Source organism: Pinus tabuliformis, chromosome 3_2 (assembly GCF_031772625.1).
Source record: "Pinus tabuliformis cultivar Carrire ecotype Pingquan chromosome 3_2, CPIR1, whole genome shotgun sequence".
Lineage (NCBI taxonomy): Eukaryota > Viridiplantae > Streptophyta > Pinopsida > Pinales > Pinaceae > Pinus > Pinus tabuliformis.
Window position 1 is genome coordinate 1110399077 of NC_142302.1, and position 20201 is coordinate 1110419277.

At 38.1% G+C, this 20201-nt stretch overlaps 1 protein-coding gene across 6 annotated transcripts in view; it reads left to right on the plus strand.

Annotated features, from left to right (window-relative positions):
- ATM (Serine/Threonine-kinase ATM-like protein) overlaps nucleotides 1-20201 on the plus strand; it is a 533430-nt gene that overhangs the window by 324187 nt on the left and 189042 nt on the right. For all 6 annotated transcript variants that reach the window (XM_089417581.1, XM_089417585.1, XM_089417584.1 and 3 more), the window contains 5 exons: nucleotides 11835-11901; nucleotides 12054-12128; nucleotides 12220-12342; nucleotides 13600-13764; nucleotides 13855-13959. In XM_089417581.1, the coding sequence (XP_089273707.1) occupies nucleotides 11835-11901; nucleotides 12054-12128; nucleotides 12220-12342; nucleotides 13600-13764; nucleotides 13855-13959 (535 nt within the window). The remainder of the gene's footprint in view (nucleotides 1-11834; nucleotides 11902-12053; nucleotides 12129-12219; nucleotides 12343-13599; nucleotides 13765-13854; nucleotides 13960-20201) is intronic.

Here is a 20201-nt window from a genome sequence, read left to right on the forward strand (position 1 = left end):
AGATGAGTCAATTTCCAGCTACAAGAAAAATTAAACTTGTTGCAAAATTAAAAAGAATTACAATGCTTGCATCCAAAGTGCCTCTTGAAATAAGATTTGCATGTGAGACTTTAAACCATCAAGATAGCAAGAAATTTAAGAACTTTTCAAAGAAAACAAATATGGTGGAATGAGTTCTTGGTTTATTTTATTAATTAGTGCTACGACAAAGTTACAATTGAACTCTAGTCCCCAGACCTCATCCTCGCCCAAATGGATCTCACAATGAGGAGTCAATAGAGATAGAGGGTTCCTGAAAGTCAATTCAACCAACTTAAGTTGGAGGTAAGTTTTAATGAGGATTGAGGCTTTTCTATACTAAAATGCCTAGATGAAGTGCAAATTGTGTTAAATCCCCAAATTAAACTAATGCTTCATCCAAATGTTTCAAAGAAAAATAGTTTGCAAAACTTGAGAGCGTATGCATGTGGGAATTTAAATACAATATTAGTAAAAATTTGCATGTGGAGTGAAATGTATTGATTTTAAGCATGCACAATATGAAATTTAAAAACTAAAAAACTAAAAAAAACTAAATGCAAGATTAGGCCACCGACAAGAATCCCTCTTATAAATGAGGAAGGAGGATGCCATGGGAAAAATCCCAAGCTCCCTCCAACATTTTTTTAATTATCTTTTATTAGCGCTAAAACTGGGTAAAAATGCCTCTAAGAGGGCAACCCACAATACGAGAGCTATATTTGCAAAGATGGGACTCTAACAAAGCTAGACTCTCTCCCCCAAAAAATATAACAACAACAAAATTGAAGATGGAAACAACTTTCCAAAAGAGATTCACAAGGCTCAAAAGGCCCACGGCTTCAATGAGTTTGCAACTCTTTCCCAAGTGCTTATGGCCTCCCTAGAAATCAGTGTTTGGATAGCATGAGGGGGTTCTGCATACACAAAAGTCAGTAGTTTTCCAAAGCTTCTCCTCAAGCTCCTTGTTGTCCAATGCTCAAGCTTATGGGCTGCAAAACATAAAAAAAACAAATTGTTAGTGTGAAATTAGAAAAAAGAAATCAAAACTAAATTTATAATTTAATATACAAAGTACTAGCTCAAGTAATGGCAGTGAACCCCATACTTGCCTAACTTTGGAAATGACTCTTGAATAGGAGATATAACTTTGAAAGAAATAGAATCAAAGAAGTATTTTGAATTTTAAATGGGTGATCAAGTAGCTATAGATTAAAAGAATTCTCTTTTGCTCTTCGTTGGATTGAAAACTTGAAGCGAAAAAATGGCTGAGTCTTGGATCACTGTGATTCTGGGAGTGAGTTGATCTAAATGAGATTTCTTCCACTTCTAGATGGATTTCTGCGCACAATACAAAAGATCTTTGCCGCACACTTAAACATGTATTAGTTTGCACAAAATTAGAGCAATATAATGAATAAGATAAACCAAGCCATTTTCCTAAAATGAATTGGCAAACTTATCCCTAGAATACTACTCTCAATCAATGATATGTGCAAGATAGTTTGCACACATAAATCCAAGCAAGATGGCAAGCATAAATTAATATTAATTTAACATGCGAAAGAAATTAAATACAATACCAGTAGTATGAAAGGACATGACCTCATAACGCCAAGATAACCCCAGCCAAACGTCTCCAAAATTTTGATTGTATTAAGAAAGTATGCAAGTACAAAATGATAGAGTTTCCTCAAGTCCAATAACTTATTACATGATACAATATGAGAGCCCATGGCTCTATTATATAGAGAGTTGGGAGCAAATCCCAATGAAGAATGACAATGACAAATGGCATTGGAGTTAATCTCAATGTAAACGTGATTAAACAAGTGGCATGAGGTGACAATCTCAAAGAGAAATTCAAATTTGTTGAATGGAGCTCCAGTGCCAAGTGTAAAAATCAAATTTTGGCAAGTGGACATCATTTTCTTCTTCCTTTACGTGACAAATTTGAACTTTATGATAGAATGACAAGTGCATATGGGTGGTAACCCATGTGGGAACAATTTCCCACAAAAATCTCCACCAAATATTCTCTCCAATCCTTCCAAATGTGCATTAACTTAACAAATTCGAATTTCCAAGTAAGCAACTTTCTCCTTTATTGCTAGAAATTCGATTTTATTTGAGCACATATCATTTCCTTGATTTTAGGAGTCCAAATCACCTTGGGACTTCACTTTAACTCCCCCATAATTTTCCACCTCATTTCCTCAACATTTAGCATGTGTGTGTATTTTTTTTTTCTCCATTTATATAATTTCGGGTTTAATTCATTGCCAGATTTCCCCCTAAACCTAGGAAAAGTGGGTTTTGAGGGTTCAAAACACATTTTTAACCCATCAAAATGTGTCATAATAGAAAGTTGAGGGTGAGGTGCAAATTTCATTACTCATACCCCATACAACTTCTCTAGACATCACTTATTACATTGCAAATGCAATTTTATTAGCAATTTACGTAGTGCGGAAAATCTAAAAAATAAAAAATGACTACCTAGACGTAACCAAATCCCACAAAAATTTTGTGTGATCTAGTATGGTAATATACATCAACTCTAGACACTAAGATGTATTAGGGGCTCAACTTTGAAACCGTCATCCTGACTTTGGAGTAAAACGTGAGTGAAAAGACCCAGAAATTTATCCACATCTGAAAAAGAAGGGATAATTAACCAAATTAAAAAAAAATACTCCAAGGTGTACTCGTTTGTTGATTGAATCCCAACCTCCTAGGCCTGTTACAGACTCAAAAAGTCATCATTACTAGTATCACTTATTGCAATTCCCCGCAAGGTGAGGAATCTGGGTATAAGAAAGATGATGAGAAGATAGAAGTAGAGTTAAAAAACTGGATCATCCTTGGGCATGGAGTTTTCATATAATCAAAAGGTGCCACTCTAGTGGTTAACAAGACCGTAAGTCTAAACATAGGAAATTAAAATAATTAATGGGTATTAATATAACTATGGGTGTAACTTTTAGAAGAAGACGAGGATCAAGCATAAATGATTTTAGCCATTGATTAGCTTCTAATCTGGGCCGTTGAATGTCAACGAGAAGATTATTTAAGGAGTTTTGAGGGTCATTTGGAAAACACATAGAGAGTTGATCAATCAGATCGAATTACCGAAGCTAGAGGCAACGTAGCAATTTGTAGTGATCACACAGTGAGGGGTAGAAGAAGTTTTGGCTAGAGGATCTTCTCTGGAGCCAACGATACTCAGTAGAGAGGCAGAGAGATACATAGAGGAGGCAGTGCAGAGGCCAAAGAGGGTGACACAGAGCCAGGAAGGGCTCACACAGGCCCCATAGAGAACAACGCAGAGGCCTCCACACAGAAGTCTGAGATCTGCTGAGAGGTTGAAGTTTTTGAGTCGGGAGGGTTGGAATTAGCTCTTGGAAGCAAATCAATCTCTAGTAGAGGTGATGTGGAGCCTTAGAGGCTGATGTAGGCCCAACAGGGGCAACGCAGAAGTAGTTGGTGAACTTGTTGATTCAGCTGCCGAATCAACCAGGTCTTGTAGTGTAGAGTGAGGTAATCTCACTAATTTCTTCTCCCAAGTGATATTCTCCATAACTAGATTGCTAGGAAGGTATCCAGTAGTTGTATTTTTGTTGTATTTAGAAATACTTCATCTTAATAATAAAAACCCTGAGATCTGTTGCACTGGTTTTCCCACATTGGGTTTTTCCGGGGACGTTTGTCCAAAAACAACTATCATTTGTGTGTATCTTTCTCTATTGTTCAGTTTCTTGTTTCGATATATTATTTAATTAGTGTAGGCTGCAGTGTATGTATTTCGATGTTTGCCATAGGAAACTGCAAATAGCTTGTTCATGTAAATTTAACAAGTAGGAGAAATATCATCAGTTGTTGAAGTAGGGATTCCTAGGTGTAAGGAATTTTCACATGGTATCTGAGTAGTGCATGTGATGCAAGAAGAATAGTGCCAGAGAACCCAACGCTGAGCAGAAAAAGAGGTCGAAAAAGTTGCAGGAGGCAGTAGTTCGAATCCTTAGAGGGATTGTGATGTCTAAGCTGGGAGGACAAAATTTTCGAGGCAGTCTCTCTCTGAGTGAGTCGACAGAGAGGAAGGGCTTCCAGATTGAAATTTTGCCATGGTAGAGGGAGCAACGCTGAGCCTCAATGTGAGGAAGAGCTGGTGGGACGTAGTTTTTTTGCAGGCCGTTTTTGCTGCGTTGAAAGACGTCATAAGAGAGGAGAAGCATAGTGAGGAATTTTTTCCTCAGTACACTTCCTGCCAGGAAGTCTGTTTTCCTATTGGCTGAGCAACAACAGTAGGAAGCAGAGAGGAGCAGTTCGAAATTTTTGAGGCAGAGATGGAAACCAGTGGTTTGAGGGTTCAAGATAAATTGGATGGAGCATCTAACTATGTCATCTGGAAGGCAAGGATGCCATTCCCTCTAGATGAGCATTGCCTCAAGACATATGTCGACAACGTGGTGGCTGTGCCTGCAGATCAAGATCCGTTGAAGAAGTACCAAGCAGAAATGGTGGAGGTAGAGAGAATGATCCTCAACGGAGTGAAGGATCATGTAGTTTGTCACATCGCTAGCAGAGGGACTACTAAGGAGATGTGGGATCCATTGTCTAAGTTGTATCAGGGATCTTTCGAGCAACGAAAGATGTTCTTAGAGCAGAAACTGAGATCTGCATAGATGCAGAAGGGGGAACACATAGATCTGTTCCTCACGAAGCTTTAGGAGAGCTGTGATGAGTTAGCAATTGTAGGGTCTACGCCTCAAGTTTCTGAGTTGGTTAGACTGGCCCTCAATTCAGCTCAGATGAGTGGAAAGTCTTTGGCCAGAATATCCTGGGCAGGGCGACTTTGCCGAATTGGGATGAGATGTGGGAAAATCTCAAGCAAGAGTAGTGCGGATGCAGAGGGAGCTGTCGTACAGATGCAGTAGTGGCAGTGGCAGAACCATGGGCAGCAGTATAGGATACAACAGTGCAGAGGATGGTGGGCAGCAGGCCTAGCATTGACACAGGGACCGATGCTGGATGATTAGAGTAATACTCAGTGAGGAGTATTGCTAGAGCACTATCCTCGCTAAGAGAGTGTGTTGATTTGGGGTAGCATTAGATGTGCTCTTGCCACGAAATTTGGTGGAGAGGCTGGGGCACATGAGATTTCCAATACCCAGAAAGGGTTTGGGAAGATTCTAAACAGTTCAGGAGATATTAAAATAATTAATATTTTTAATGGAGTCTCTAAGTCTAAACCTAGGGAAATTAAAATATTAATGTGGTTAATATAAAACTGTGTTAGAATGGTCCAAAAGACATGGATCAAGCCAGATCTAATCTTAGTTGTCAATTAGGGATTTAATCTCGACCGTTGATGTGTCAACGAGAAAATTATAAGAGGAGGCTTGAGGGTCACTTGGAGAATACACCAGAGTGATTAGTCAATTCTCTACAGCGGTGTTTGCTAAGAGAGATAGAATCAGTGAGCGGAGTTGCAGCTGAGGGGCATTGAGTACAGAGAGACATAGTGCCGGGAGAGAATGGAGGAGCCAGAGAGAGTGACGCAGTAGTAGGCAGGGCTCATGCAGGGCCACATAGAGGCAGTCGGGGGCTGTGCATTGCTTTAGAGAGGCCAGCGTTGCTGACACAGAGGGCCAAAAGGCTGACGCAGGGCCAACACTGGGCAGAGAGAGGCCGACGTAGTCCAGAAAGGTAGATGCTGGGGTTTCTGGGGTAGATTGGCACTGAGGAGCTGCCGGAAGGTTTATCCGAGGTTTCAGCTGAGACATTTGTCTCAGATTGAGAGGTACTACTACCAAGGAAATTCTCTGTTGGGTAAGTTGGATTTGGTACCCAGATTGTACTCTGAATTGCTTAATAAGAAAACCCTCAGATAGCTGCACCGATTTTCCCGCATTGGGTTTTTCCGGGGACGTTGGTCCAAAAATAACAGTGTCATTCAGTGTGATTGTTTCTGTTTCCTTCAGTTGTTGATCTGTAATATGTTGAGCATGCACTAGTATTTATTTTCAGTATTTACATTGTAAATAAGTTGTTAAGTAATGGAACAATTAGGTAGGAATAAATCAGATAAAGTGCATGGAGGGTTTCTAACTGGTAGACTTACAAACTTCAACAAATTTCAAGTCTTATTCGGGTGGTGCTTCACTGAGTATAATGAGTAGATATCGAACCTATGACTTATATCATAAGTACAATGAGCATATCTCTAATCATTGATTTTATATCGTAAATTTAATGACCAGATCTATAGATCTCAGACCACTTCACATAGGAAAGAAAATGAGCAATGTATGTGTGTTCCAATTGCATATGAAGGAGAGCGAATTAAGCTCTCTATATAGCCATCATGTGATCTGAATGAGTGAGTTTTTAGGCAAGCCAACTAGCCATCATTTGATCCGAGTTAGCACTTATGGAGCCACTTTAAAACATAAATAAAATAATAATTTTCTTCTTTCCAAAAAAACATTTTGGCCAAATCAAAAGCATGGAGAACATGTTAGAAACAATAATAATTTTGTTCTTCTCGAGTACAATGATAATTATGAAGACTGACCATAGCTACACATTCTTTAACACTACTTTTCTTCCCATGGGAAAATGCCATCCGCCCTTATGTTATTTGTCAGCTGGCAGCATGGGCACATTTAATTTTTGTTTTCTCGAGAGAACTCCACCCTGCTAGGATATCCACATGGGGGAAAGAAACTCCCACTCTGCTTCCTTGTTTTCCACAAACTTGGGTTTCTTTTTTCTTTCCACATTCCGCTATTGGTTTTTGAGGCAAACTCATTTTGCACAATTAGTATCTTTATCGATTGCCTAACCCCATACAGTGTCTCCCTCAATGCCTCTCCTCATCTCCCATAAAAGGTGATGCATTATATGATCGGAAAGGAGATTTGCAAGGGTTTCACGTAGTTTCTTTAGGGTTGAGCCACGTTCATACCATATCCCTTTTCCATTTTGACCACTTCTTGCAAATCTCTGGTTGTTGATTTTTAATGATCTTCTAGACTGATAATTACTTCCAATGATTTCTTAATTATTTCTTCTTGTGCCACATTCATCATTACGCAATTATACATAGAAAATCTCAACTGTAAAGCAGAAATGACAATAGAATCATGAACAGACAACCAAATAGAAGATACACAAAATTTACCCTGGGAAAACCCTAAGTAGGGAAAAACCCAACAATCTTTTCTTAAAAAAATATTCAATTCAACAAGAGATACAATCTCAACTTCCCAGTCAAATGAAGTCTGATCAGTAACCAAACCCAAGTCAATCTTGGACAAACTTCCATCAAAACAGGGAGATTGCTTCCCAGAAGATTTCGGTCAAATCTGGTTGACTATGCCAAATTTCGGCTCCTGTTCCTCCACATAAATTTTGTCTTGTTGCAAAGAACTATTCACAAAAAATTTCAGCCTCTTCCGGATGTGCGAGGTCAAAAAGAGAGAGAATAAGGGCTTGGTCAAATGTTGGATTGTCCTGGTCAACTTCGGCCTTCTTTTCTTGTGTCTCCTTCACATAGATGAACAAGAGATGTTAAGTTTGTATGATCCAAATTGTGTCCTTTGAGGAGGATGTCGAGTGCCTTTATATAGTGAACTAATGAGCTCGAATAGGTGTGTCCTTTGGGGATAGTTGACTTGAACAATATGGAGCCGACTTGTATTTTTGGAGGTGAAAATTCAAAATTCAAATTTCTTTCGTTTGGGCCGACTTTAATACCGACCGAAGCTATAATAAAATCAACATTGGCAACTTCATTAGCTAGTTAAACTATCTTCAATATCATGGCACTTGTACTTCATATTACAATTGGTGATGCAGGAGTATCAAGAGGCATGTAAGGTTGAGAAACCATAGAAGATAGTTGAGGAGGTGAGCATGCAAAAACTGTGATAGAATATTTTTGTAAGAAGGAAGTTGGCACAACTAAGATGTTAGGTGCATAAGTAATCAGGAAATGGCGTGGAAGCTAGAATGTTTTAAGGTGGTGAATATGTTAATTTTGGTGTGTTCTAAGCTTAAGAGAAATTTACTTCAATTTTCTTGTTAGCCCAATATCAATTAGCAATCACATTAGCATGATAGTAAAATGCAGATAAAACATAAACATAAATAGGAGAAGACAAGCCAAGACAAGAGGACACAAGATGTGGCACCATCTAGGGACAAACCCCAATGTGGGGAATCCCTTGATCAAATCTTCTTATTTTCTTTAATAGTTTAGCAGAGAGAGAGATAGTACAAATGATTTAAAGTCAATACTGACTTGCCAAATAGGAGATCAAACATCAAAGATCTTCACCATGAAGATGACACAATGAGGTTGCAATTCTGACACCAAGGACTGAAGATTTCTATACAACAAATGATAGCCCTAGAACAACTCAACCAATCACCCAGAGTACTGTGGCTTTCCTTCCATAAGACACTCCTTTCTTCGTTGCATCAAAGCTGCTAATCTCGCACCTTTTACATGCTGCAAGGACTGGTTCTTTTCTTGGCAAACCTGGTCATTGGTTAGGGCACAAACTCTGTCTGCTACAACACCCTAAATACACCCAACAACCCACCTATTGATTGCGGCTTTCCTTCACACAGTCCCTCCAACTATACGCTGCCTTATAGGGCTGCTATCCTCCTTGAACGTAGCTCTTGAAGGTCTCCAACTGCTAGCTATGTCCCACGACCTAGCCCAGCTGTTGACTGTAACTTCAGTCCCCTCAATTAGTGCCCCAATCAACCCTTAAACAACAGCCCCTTGCTCCTCTTTTTTGCGGCTTCTTCTACCTTGCTAATCGAGCTCAAGAACAACCCTATCATGCCCAGACAACCTTGAAATAGGCCATGTTATCACCTACAACAATGTGGCTTTATCACATAATTACTACGCTAATTTTCTAGACTCTTTCACACTATTATAGGGCTCCTTTTTGCTGCTGCTAGGTCTCTCCTTTACTGCAGCCAAATATCCTTCATTAACAACTGCTAGGGATCTCCTTCAACTGCGTATTAGGGTCTCCTTTAACTGTGTAATTAGGGCCACCTTTTGACAGTGGATTAAGACTTCCTTTGCTACGTATAAGAGCTTCTCTAGACAACAGATTGGAGCTCCTCTTGCTGCGAATAAGAGGCTTCTTTAGACTATGTATTAGTGCTCCTAGGATCTGCAGCTAGGGCTTCTTTTAGACCCGCGGCTAGGGCTTCTTTTTGACCTGTGGCTAGGGCTTCTTTTCAACCTACGACTAGCGCTTCTTTTAGACCTTCGACTAGGGCTAGATCTCCTCTCTAGGACTGCAGCTAGGTCTCCCTCTTGACCTCTCTTTCCACCAAACCCGAACGAGTGGAGAGAGATCATGAGAGATGTGTGTGCTCCAAATGACTTGAGGTCACCTCTATTTATAATGCAATGTTGAGGTTGAGCTGGGGTAATTTGGTCGCTGGCCGACCTTGACAAATTGTCAATAACACAAATAAATTGATATCTCCATAAATACATGTCGGAATCAGATGATCTATAGATCAATCCTACACCTCTCGGAGAGAGGAATCCAAGAAAAATATCAACTTCCATAAATAAGATGACCCACATGGAGTTTGGCCCTAGTTTCCAATTTTAACAGAATATGTCATGTCAAGAAAAGGAGAAGTTGGACTTGTGACACTCGAACCTGAACCAATGATGAAGAATGCAGGACATGGGTGGGAACAAGATTAGAGTTATTTTACTGGAGCTTCTTTTGTCACTTCCTTGGCCTCTTATGTTGGAGCTTCCTTTATCGCTTAGTTTCGTAGACTTTTATTGGAGTGTCATTTGCACTTTATGTGTATAAGATTGAAAAAATACACTTGTTCATGTTTCAAACTATAGTCATTGTTGTGATATCTAGGTCCGAATCATTGGTATGGTAGTGGCTTCTTCTGCTGGGTTTTTATGCAGCCTTGTGGTTTCCCTATATCCCACACTAAAAAATGTAGTACCATTGGCCTTCTTTATCATATTTACCTACTATCTTTTGATTTGGAGAACACTAGTGTTTATTATTGTTCCATTTATAGTTACTTCCACTATTGTATTTCCTTGCCTCCCTCTTTGACAAGCATAACCTTTTTTCCTCCTTCCCACATTGAATTGACATTCAAAGAGATTGTGATCATCGATGGCACAAATCTATATAACTGTTGAAAATTGGTAACTCATGGATGGATTTCCTCAAATAAAATTTCATTTCTGACAATTCTTGAGTGACTTTCTAAAAATAGAAAGTCATGTCTAGCATGTCAAGTATGACTTCCCAAAAATAGTAAATTGTCTTGTATCAATTGGTAATCAAGTATAGTTGATAGAAAATCAGTCAACTTATCATTAATCAATCCTAATAGTTCAATTTTGACTTAATTATCAATATTGTCATTACTATTATCATTATCCTTATGATATTATTATCAAAAAGAAATTCAAGTCACCTTACCTTCATACTCGCACCTCTCTCTCCTTAATGTCTCACATGACTCTACATTACACTCTCTCTTACTCTCTCATTAAAGACTTAAGCATATTCCTCTTACACACTCATTGAAGGCATGTCATAAAAGGTTCCTCTTACGCACTCTTTAAAGCATATGTTACACTCTCTCTTAAATACATAAACTTACAAAGGCATGCATACCTCTCCTTAAATGACATTCTTTACCCTCTCTCCTTAATGACATGAGTTGCACTTCCTAAAAGGGCATGAGTTATACTCCTGAAGGCATGTGAAATTCCTCCTTTGAAGGCATGCGTTACCTCTCTCCATAATGGCTTAAGTTACTCTTCCCTATTTGGCATGCGAGTTACTCTAGAGTCTAAGGCATGCTTCTCCTTTATGGCATGAATATGTTGCTCCTATATATATGTGCCTCATATCTTCTCCCCTCACTACTTGTGCATTGTGAAAGAAGGATTCAAAATTGAGAGAGAGAGTTGGAGAGACTTGAAGAAGATTGTGAGGAAGAGAGATTTGGAGAATAAGAGCAAAACTTGAAGGTTGATTAAGTGTTTGCATCAGTAGGTTCTATCAATGATCTTCATGCTACAACTTGTTCATATTTGGGTGAAGTCACTCATTCTCTTGATCTCTCTTTGTACTTTTTTATCTCCGTTGAACAATTGATACCTAATAGAAGAAGAATCAGGTTGGGTTTTCCCCTTGTGGGTTTTGCCCTAGTCCTTGGACCTAGATTTTTTGTGTCTCATTTTGTTATTGGCTGTCTTCCATTGTGCATTTGGTTTATGTTCTATCTACAATTGCTTAACTAATATTGCAGCATAAAGAAGTTTTGTAATAAGTGATTGTGACAGCATAGAACATCAGATTTTATCAATAACAAAATTGTTGCTCTTGACATTTCAAGTCTGAACCTCCTTCCCACTCAATCCGTGCACCTAACATTTTATATCTCTTTTCATTAACCCATTGTTTCTTCTGTCAATTTTGGTATAACTTCTCTAAGTGCAACAATTGTGGAAGGTTCTTCTTCATTTATTGTGTGTGGCTTGTGGATGTATAACCTATTTGAAAGAAATGCAAGTTTGTTGTGTACATAATTAGTGAATACCAAACATTTGCAATTCCATCTTGTTCAAACATTCTCTAAGTAACAAATTTGCATATAATTACTAGGGATGTGATGTTGCTACCGAATTGTCCACAATAGTTAGTTGAAGATTATTTTCTTAATGTAAGCTGTTTTTCTTTAATGGTTATTGACTCACATTATTGCTTTTCTTCAAGTTGCCTCCGATGTCTAGAAGAAGGTGATGCTCACACGTTCGGATTGAAGCTTAAAGAATCCAAGAAGGTGTTTATGTTTGCAATCCCAAAATATATTATCTTGATTTAAAATGTACATCCTAGGCACATTTATTGGAATCTTGAGCAGTGATTACAATTATTCCTAGTGTGTCAAGGATGCATGTATATAAGATCCGATATGTGTTATTATGTATCCAGGAGTTGGTTTCATATATCTCCCATACAAGTAGAGAAAGTACTCAAAATATCCACTCTGTCATCCTTAAACTTCAGGTATGACAAGAAGAAAATTAAGTATTTTAATTGAACTTTTGGAAATTTGCATGGAAGTTAGCTAATGGAATTTTGTGTTTTCTATTCACAGATATTAGACCACCTTTCGCAGGCGTGGGGAATGCGCTGGATGTATACAGGGAATCATGGTGCAAGTCATCATGAGCCGAAGAATACTATATTTTCTGGACCTTTTGTTCCATCTTCTGAGCAGGTATACTCAGTGCCTTTGTGGTTGAGCTAGGCATTGCATCTGTTTCATAATTACATTATTTTTTATTGTATGACTATATTCTAAAACGTTAGGGGTTTGTCTGTTATGTTTATTTTAAGTATTTTAATTGGAAAATCCCTTAACATTTCTCTTTCGAAGTTACATCAGAGCGGAAATTTCACTCGACTCTCAGGAAAAATATTTTGAACTTTAGATTAATAGATCATAAATTCTTCTTGTAAATTTGTAACCACTGAGATATCAAATAGAAGGAGATCTAAGCATGTTGGTGTAATGGCCAAATTATTTGTTTTGTTAAGTAGTACAAAGAAATCTAGCAGACACATATTTGATGTAAACTGGTTGCATTTTCTAGTCCCTTCAACCTATTCTTCGGTCATTGGTAGACATTAACAACATTATCTTTTCTGAAGTAGAATGTTGAACAATTACATGTAATTTGAGGTTGAACTATTATTGTTTCTCTCTCATACTCAAAATTTAGTATCTCCAATTCTTACTCGCTAGTGAGCCAATGTTCAGCTAGACTTGTATTTCCCCCATACTCTCCAACGTTCAGCTACAATGGTTTTCTTCCCATACTCCAGATTCAGTATATCTTTCTTTTTATGCACTATAATGTCTTCAGTCCTTTGCCTGTTATTCTAAAAATGATTTTTTTCCAATTTAGGTCACTTGGGATAACCATTTCAAAGGTATCTTGTATGGGTTAACATCCTATTCATTTTTTCAGATGTTTTTCTTGACTTGTGTTCTTTATGTTGACTGGTAATTTTGATTCAATGCAAAAGATTCTCGAGGCTCTCAAATGTCTTTCCATGTAGCGACTGTTAAAGGTAAGTAGGACATTAGGATATAACTGAACAAATGAATGGAAACCACACAAGGAAATCTCTAGATAATTTTTACTGTTCAATTATGTTGATATAGGGATTGACTGATATTATCATATCATGAATGTATATATTCTGTTGGAAAAGATGTATTTGTAACCATCTAAGAAATGCAATTCCCGATACCTAACGTATGCATAGCAGTAAACAAATTCATAGAATAACTGTAGCAGCATTTGTTTTAGATATGAATTTAAAGAATGTATCTTGCATGAATATTATGGAAGCTCACATGCTCAAGGAGTAAATAGTTCTCTCATGGCAAGAATCTTTTATTGTGCTTACACACAGAAGCTTTTATCATATCATTATTACTGATCAATAGTTCTCACTGATTTTGCAGTTGGGCTTGTTTAATGCGGATTGGCAATATATTTTGAAACAAATGCGGTTACAGTTTAATTTACTTGAGCCTTTCATTGCATTTAGACGGATTTTATTTCAGATATTAAACTGTAAAGAGCATATCCCTCGGCATCTCCTTGAATTTGCTACCATTTTCCGTAAGGTGATTACACTTCAAACTATTGTCTCAGCTTCAATATCATTCAGTTTTGGTGTTGGACGAACATTCATGCTGTCACTTCTTATGGCTCAGTGTGGCAGATTAAGTCATGCTGCAACAGTTGTACATGAGTTAAAGCTTATTTGTGCTGAGATGGAAAATCAGAAGGAATTTTCATCCATATGCCAATTAGGAAGGGTAAGTTACAAAGTCAGGGCCATTCAGTTCTGTTTGTCTGTTCTTTATAACTTCTTTTCAGAAATTAGACCTATTCTAGGCTGTAATCATCCTTATAACTTACAATTATCCTTGAAATCTGTGCTATTCATAAATCACATTGATTGAAAGATTAATTATGATGAAGGTATCCCTCGACTTTGAACAGCCATGTCAGCATGTAATGAATGTTGTTAAATGAATAAAGGGGATGCAGGTTTAATATATGCTTTATATAGTTGAGGCTGATTAATAACTATTAATGCTTTTTGTTTTTTTGGCTTGAATAAAATGCCTCCTGATTCTATTAAGATTCCAAATATAGTACATGAGTTTTATTCCAAAAAAAAATGTTGTTTCAACGGTGTCTACAAGAATAATGCTGAAAGCTATGGTTCCTAATCAATTGATTGAAATGGATGCCTGAGAGTCCCAAAATCCTTATTCACCATTAAGGAAGCAGAAGCTAATAAACCCAAGATCTAAAAACAAAATCAGGCCAGTTGGCCAGCATACAAAGCCATATCAAGCCATTGTGGGAATAGCATTTGCATCAGGTGGAGGATCTCTACCTTCAGGGATTGACCCCCTCCATCTGTGGGCTCAGAATCAGCTTGGATGGGATCCCATCCATCATTGCCCTGTGTCAAAAATTAGATTATGTGTACTCTAAAATTAACCTAAAGTCTAGAGGTCACAAGCTTTGAAAGAACCAATCAAAATTTCTGCTATAGAGATCTAAATCAACAGAAACATACTACTGGGAAATGAACATCAAACACACTAATCTGGCCACCCGAAAGTCTGCTGTATGAATATTTTGTAGAAGAGGAATTGTGATCTAAAGAGGATTAACATTGAGGTGAAACCCTCCTTATTCCTTCCTGTTTATCATTGTTCAATCTATCTTTTGCTACTGTCATTTCTATTTCCTGAGATGCTACTGTTTTCATTCATTGTTCATGGCTGCTCATTTTTACAGTGAAAGTAGGCATTCCAAAGATTTAAAAACCAAACATTCTGTTGTTTAACTCCATCATTGGTGTGGACAAAAATTAATTGGGCAAGCTTCCTCTTCTAATCCGCCTCCATAGAAACCCTTATATTTTTCCTAAAAGAATTTTGTGGGCCATCTGGGATAAGAACTTTACGAAATATACAAGCAAAGAGGTCAGCAAAAGGGCACATGCCAGCAAGTAAGCTGGGAATTCTAGCCAGAGTGGACAATTAGCCTGTCCACAATACCCTGGGTTGACAATCACCCTCTAGGACTGGACTTAAGGGATCCAACAATATGCTAGGTACTCTGACAATAAAACATGCCATGCTGCAACATATAAGTTAAACCATAGGGAAATGTTCTTTGGCCCTAATTCCCAGTAAGAGTTCAAGGAAATCCCCATAACTTCCCAGTTCAATAGGAACCGGCAATCAATGTTGCATTAATCGTTATTGGGATAATATCGGCGCGAGGAAAAAATCGTAATTATCGGGAAAAAAATGTTTGGTACAAAAATATTCATTTTTTTTCAATTTTTTTTTAAATCTAAACCATCTACAACATAAAATAAATACATTGACACATAAATATGATAAAAGAAGTAATATATAAGATGTTTAATATCATTTCTAGTGCTAAAATCACACATAACATTGAATCATGTCTTGAATAGTAAGTCCCGACTCCTGAGTCCCAACTCAGCCTCAAAATATAAAAAAAAAATATAATAATGTATCTCATCATGTCATAATGTCATATACAATAAAATGAAGAAAATAACTAAAGTCTAATCCTATTGATTTCCATTGCCCCTCTTGCGAGAAAATGCCACAACTTTCCCTTTCCCTCTAGATGTAGATGCTGGTGCTGGTGGAGTTGGCAGTGGAGTCTGCTGTGCTGTAGAAGCTGAAGAACTAGAAGTAGGAACTATAGGAGGTAGACCACGTCCTCTACTGGTGGCATGGGTAGCTCGGGCAGGTGGTGTCACCTGGAAACATTACAATCTCCCAATCTTGAAATCCTGAAAAATTGATAAGTCTGTTGGATTTTGAATGAAATCTAAAATTCTACTTTCTCTTAACATTACCATGAATAGCATATCAATACTAGGGCCTAGACTTGATCATTAAGTTGCCCCACTCAAAAATTATTTGTTTCTTTAAAAAAAAATTGCATTTCGAACATTTAGCATCCCTTATAAAACCGCGTTGCCCCGACCCTCGGCGATAAATTGGGAAAAAATCGCGATTTTTTTCGAAAAAAATCGCATATAAAAGAAAACGCGAGTATTACTCACGATAATTTCGGCTTCTAGAAAAAATCGCGATAAAGTGATAATATCGCGATATTATCACGATGTTAACAATCCTTCTCATTCAACATTCAGCATAAAAAGGATCACAAATCTTGTTTCAAGTGCATATAGCCCTAAAAATATTTCTTGTTGTTGGCAAGGAAAAAGTTGAAAGTATTTGAATTTATATTCAGTGAGGAACCACCATTCATTGAATGCTGCAAAGGAAGCTCTTCATGTGACTTGGTAGTACGTACTACACGGTACAATGAGTACATAAGAAAGGTACGATATAGTAATTCTTGACCACCGAAGAAGAATATTGAACCACACAAATTACGGAAAATACAGAGAAAATCTATTGAGAAATTGCAAAACAGAATTTCTGTGAATGATTGTGTCTCTACTAGCCACTGCCACTGCCATGGTCCATGACATCATCCTCAAGAGGGCCTACATTACCCTTCCAAGGCATGTAGGGATGATGTGGCATCATCTAGATCAAGAATTGGCATTAAGGCATGGTATGCCTGCCCCCCCAGATCATCTCAATGATCTGCATTCTTGTATGGGCATTGTAACAAGGCAGCGTCCATCAAATAGGGTCAAGGCCAGCCTAAGGGCGTCCTAAGTCCATCTAGGCACATCATCAAATAGGCCAATGCCTAGGCTTTCTAGTTCAACATTTCAGCATCTGGAGGTACATCAAGAGGTATGAAACCATTTGTAAGCTTCTCAAGGCCCAACGCCCATCTTTGGAGGGGCAAGGTTGGGGCTATAATATCACATCTTCCCTCAAAATGGGCCAAACATCCTTTGAAGTGTGTTGGAGTGGATTCAAGCCATCCCTCAAGGGACCTCCATTTGATGTGTGACACCACCTGAATGAACCTCCCAAAATCAAGTGAGATCAACGTCATTAGGGATAAAACCCATTAAACCATCACACTAGACCATATCTAATTCTAGGGGCACAAAAATACTTCACACAAGATTCACTTTCAAATGTCTTACTAGTTTAGAATTTGTAAACAAGTTACTACACTTATGTTAGGGATGATTAGGTCAACAACCATATTAGGCGTTTGTAGCTCCCCAAGGGGAGTAACGTGTCATAACTAGGCCCATTAATCTATGATTTCATGTGATAGTGTGGTCATGGAGTAGGAAATACTTCAAGAAGGATGCCATGGCCATGAGACCAGCTGATGGAGGTCGAACTTCCTAAGTATAATTATGTAAGGAGGGAACAGTTGTGGAGGTATGAGTTACCCCCTTTCCTCAACTTGCCTTTTCAACCCTTTTTGGGGCACCTTTTTTTTTAACAGTTTCTCTTCTTCGTGCATAACTTAGGAGATCAAGCTTGCTTTATGCTTTTCCAATACCCCCTAAAGATCTTACAATTTCTGGCTCATCGAGGTTGGAACATTCAAGACTTCCTTTATTTCAGATGAAGCATTGAATGCTTGAGGAGCTGGGCGATGGTTAATTAGGGGGGTAGAGCTCATCCTAGGCTTTTGCCCACATGCTAAATAAGTCCCTGACATATTTTGCATTTTACATTGTCTTTCCATTGTGGCCTTCTATGCTTTTATCAATTTTCATTACTTGCATCAACCTCCAGGGCCAAGTTTTCAATTCCTAACTCAAGGATGTGGATAGAGAGTGCTAATCCCAAGACCCGTGATAATTGATAGGGAAAATGGAATTATGGAGCAAATAATAAGGAAGGATAGAAAGTGTTAAATATGGATTAGGCTATACCAATCAATGCCCCTTATTAATGTGCCTCTATTATGAATAAAATAATAATTAAATAAATAATAAAATATTAATAATAATTAATTAATTAATTAATAACCACTATTAGCTATGAAGGCTCCAAAGGTCAAATAACGTGACCATTCACATTCGTGGCAAGTCAATGCCTATATAGGCAACCACCATGAAGGCATGTAATCACCATTCATATTTCTATTTCTATTTAAAAATATTACATTACATATAAATACTTCAGTTTATCTCTTACAGTGGTATCTATGAAAATTTTGCTGCAGTAATTGATTTATTTCTCCTACTTATTTACAATGAGTTATTCTCCAATGCTTCAGTAAATATCAAAATCAATTTAGTTGCAGACTTCGCAGATTAAGAACTGAAAATTAAAAGTCAAGAGAAACATTAGCATATGAACAATCACATTGGCACACCTGTTTTTGGACAATTGTCCCGGAAAAAACCCAATGTGGGAAAACTAGTGCAATAGATTTGAGGGTTTCTATTATTGGCAGTAAATTTCTGAATACAATCTGGATGCCCCCAGAGAAAATGGCAATCCACTCAGAGAAGATAACTGAGAATTATCTCACATCGATTCTGGAGATTTTAGACTATCCCCAGCGCCTGGATGAGTCACTGTGCAGTCTCTGCGTGAGCCTACACAACTGCTGCGTGACTTCTGCATGGAGACTCCCTCTGATTGCGTCAACCTTGGCTGCTGCTGAGAAATCAAGATTTCTCCTGCCAGTTACCCACACTAATTTCTGACACTGATCTCTACTATTCCCCAGCACTTCTACGTCAACCTCCTCCAGTTTTTGCGATGTCCCTTTGTGTCAATCTCCTCTAGTTACTACATTGCCCCTCCTTGGCACATCACTGGCTCTATTATCCTTCATTGACTTCTCTGACGTATATTCGCTGGAACTGGAAATCACTTCCTTCCAGTACTGCCTCTGATCCTCACTACTTGATCACTAGTTTGAATTTGTTAGCAAACCCTACCCTAGGAAAATCAAACTGATTGATCAACTCTTTGTGTATCTCAAATGAACCCCAAGCCTCCTTCTTATACTTTTCTCGTTGAGACTTCAACGACCGAGATTAAGTCTCTAATCAATGGCTAAGATTAAATCTTGACTTGCTCGACTTCTAGAACATTCTCACCCATATTTTAATTAATACCCATTAATACTTTAATTTTCCTAAGTTTAGACTTAGGAGCCCCATTAAAAATATTAATTTTTTTAATAAAATACAATTCGGTTGGAATTTCACCAAACGGTTTCTGGGTTCTTTAGAACTCATGTGCCACCAAAAACTAACACTCCCTCTTAGCGAGGAAAGTGCTCTAGCAACAATGTCCAACTACATGCTGCTCTGTCTTTGAAGCATCCCCTTTATGCACTGTTACTTCCACCAACATCGTGCTGCTGCTGCTACTATACTGTTGGCCATGACACTGCCACTGCCACTGCTATATCTGTGCTACATCTCCCTCTCAAATGCGGCATCACGCTATTGAAAGGGATTTTCCAACATACCCATATGTTCCTGAAATTGAACAAACTTTGTTCTTCTTAAAGCGTTGGTGAGTATATCTCCTACCTGATTTCCTGTGGGAGTATACTCGAACTGTACCATCCCACGCTGAACACAGTCCCTGATAAAGTGATACCAATTATCAATGTGTTTGGAGTGATCATGAAACACTGGATTTTCAAAGAGCTTGATACAACTTTGATTATCACAAAAGATCTTTGTCGTTTCCATCCTTTTCCTGAATAGATTTACAAGTAGTTTCTTGAGCTATATAGCTTGACATGTTGCTTTGCTAGCTGCCATATACTCAGCTTCAACAGAGCTCAGTGCTACAAACTTTTGCTTCTTACTGCATCGGGAGATCATCCCAGATCCAATATTCTCATCACTTTCCTTCAACGAAATGCAGCGGTGAACTTAATTACTGCTAGTCATGTCATTCTCCTTATCATCGAAAAATGACCACCTTTGTCATCATCTGGATGCCCTTCATACTACTACTTCTTTCAAGTCATGTTCCTTTTAGAATCATCCATCCAAATTTATGTGTACTAGTTATAGGTGAGTTTCTACAACCTTCTGCTAGTAGCCCTGTTCCAATCCAACCAA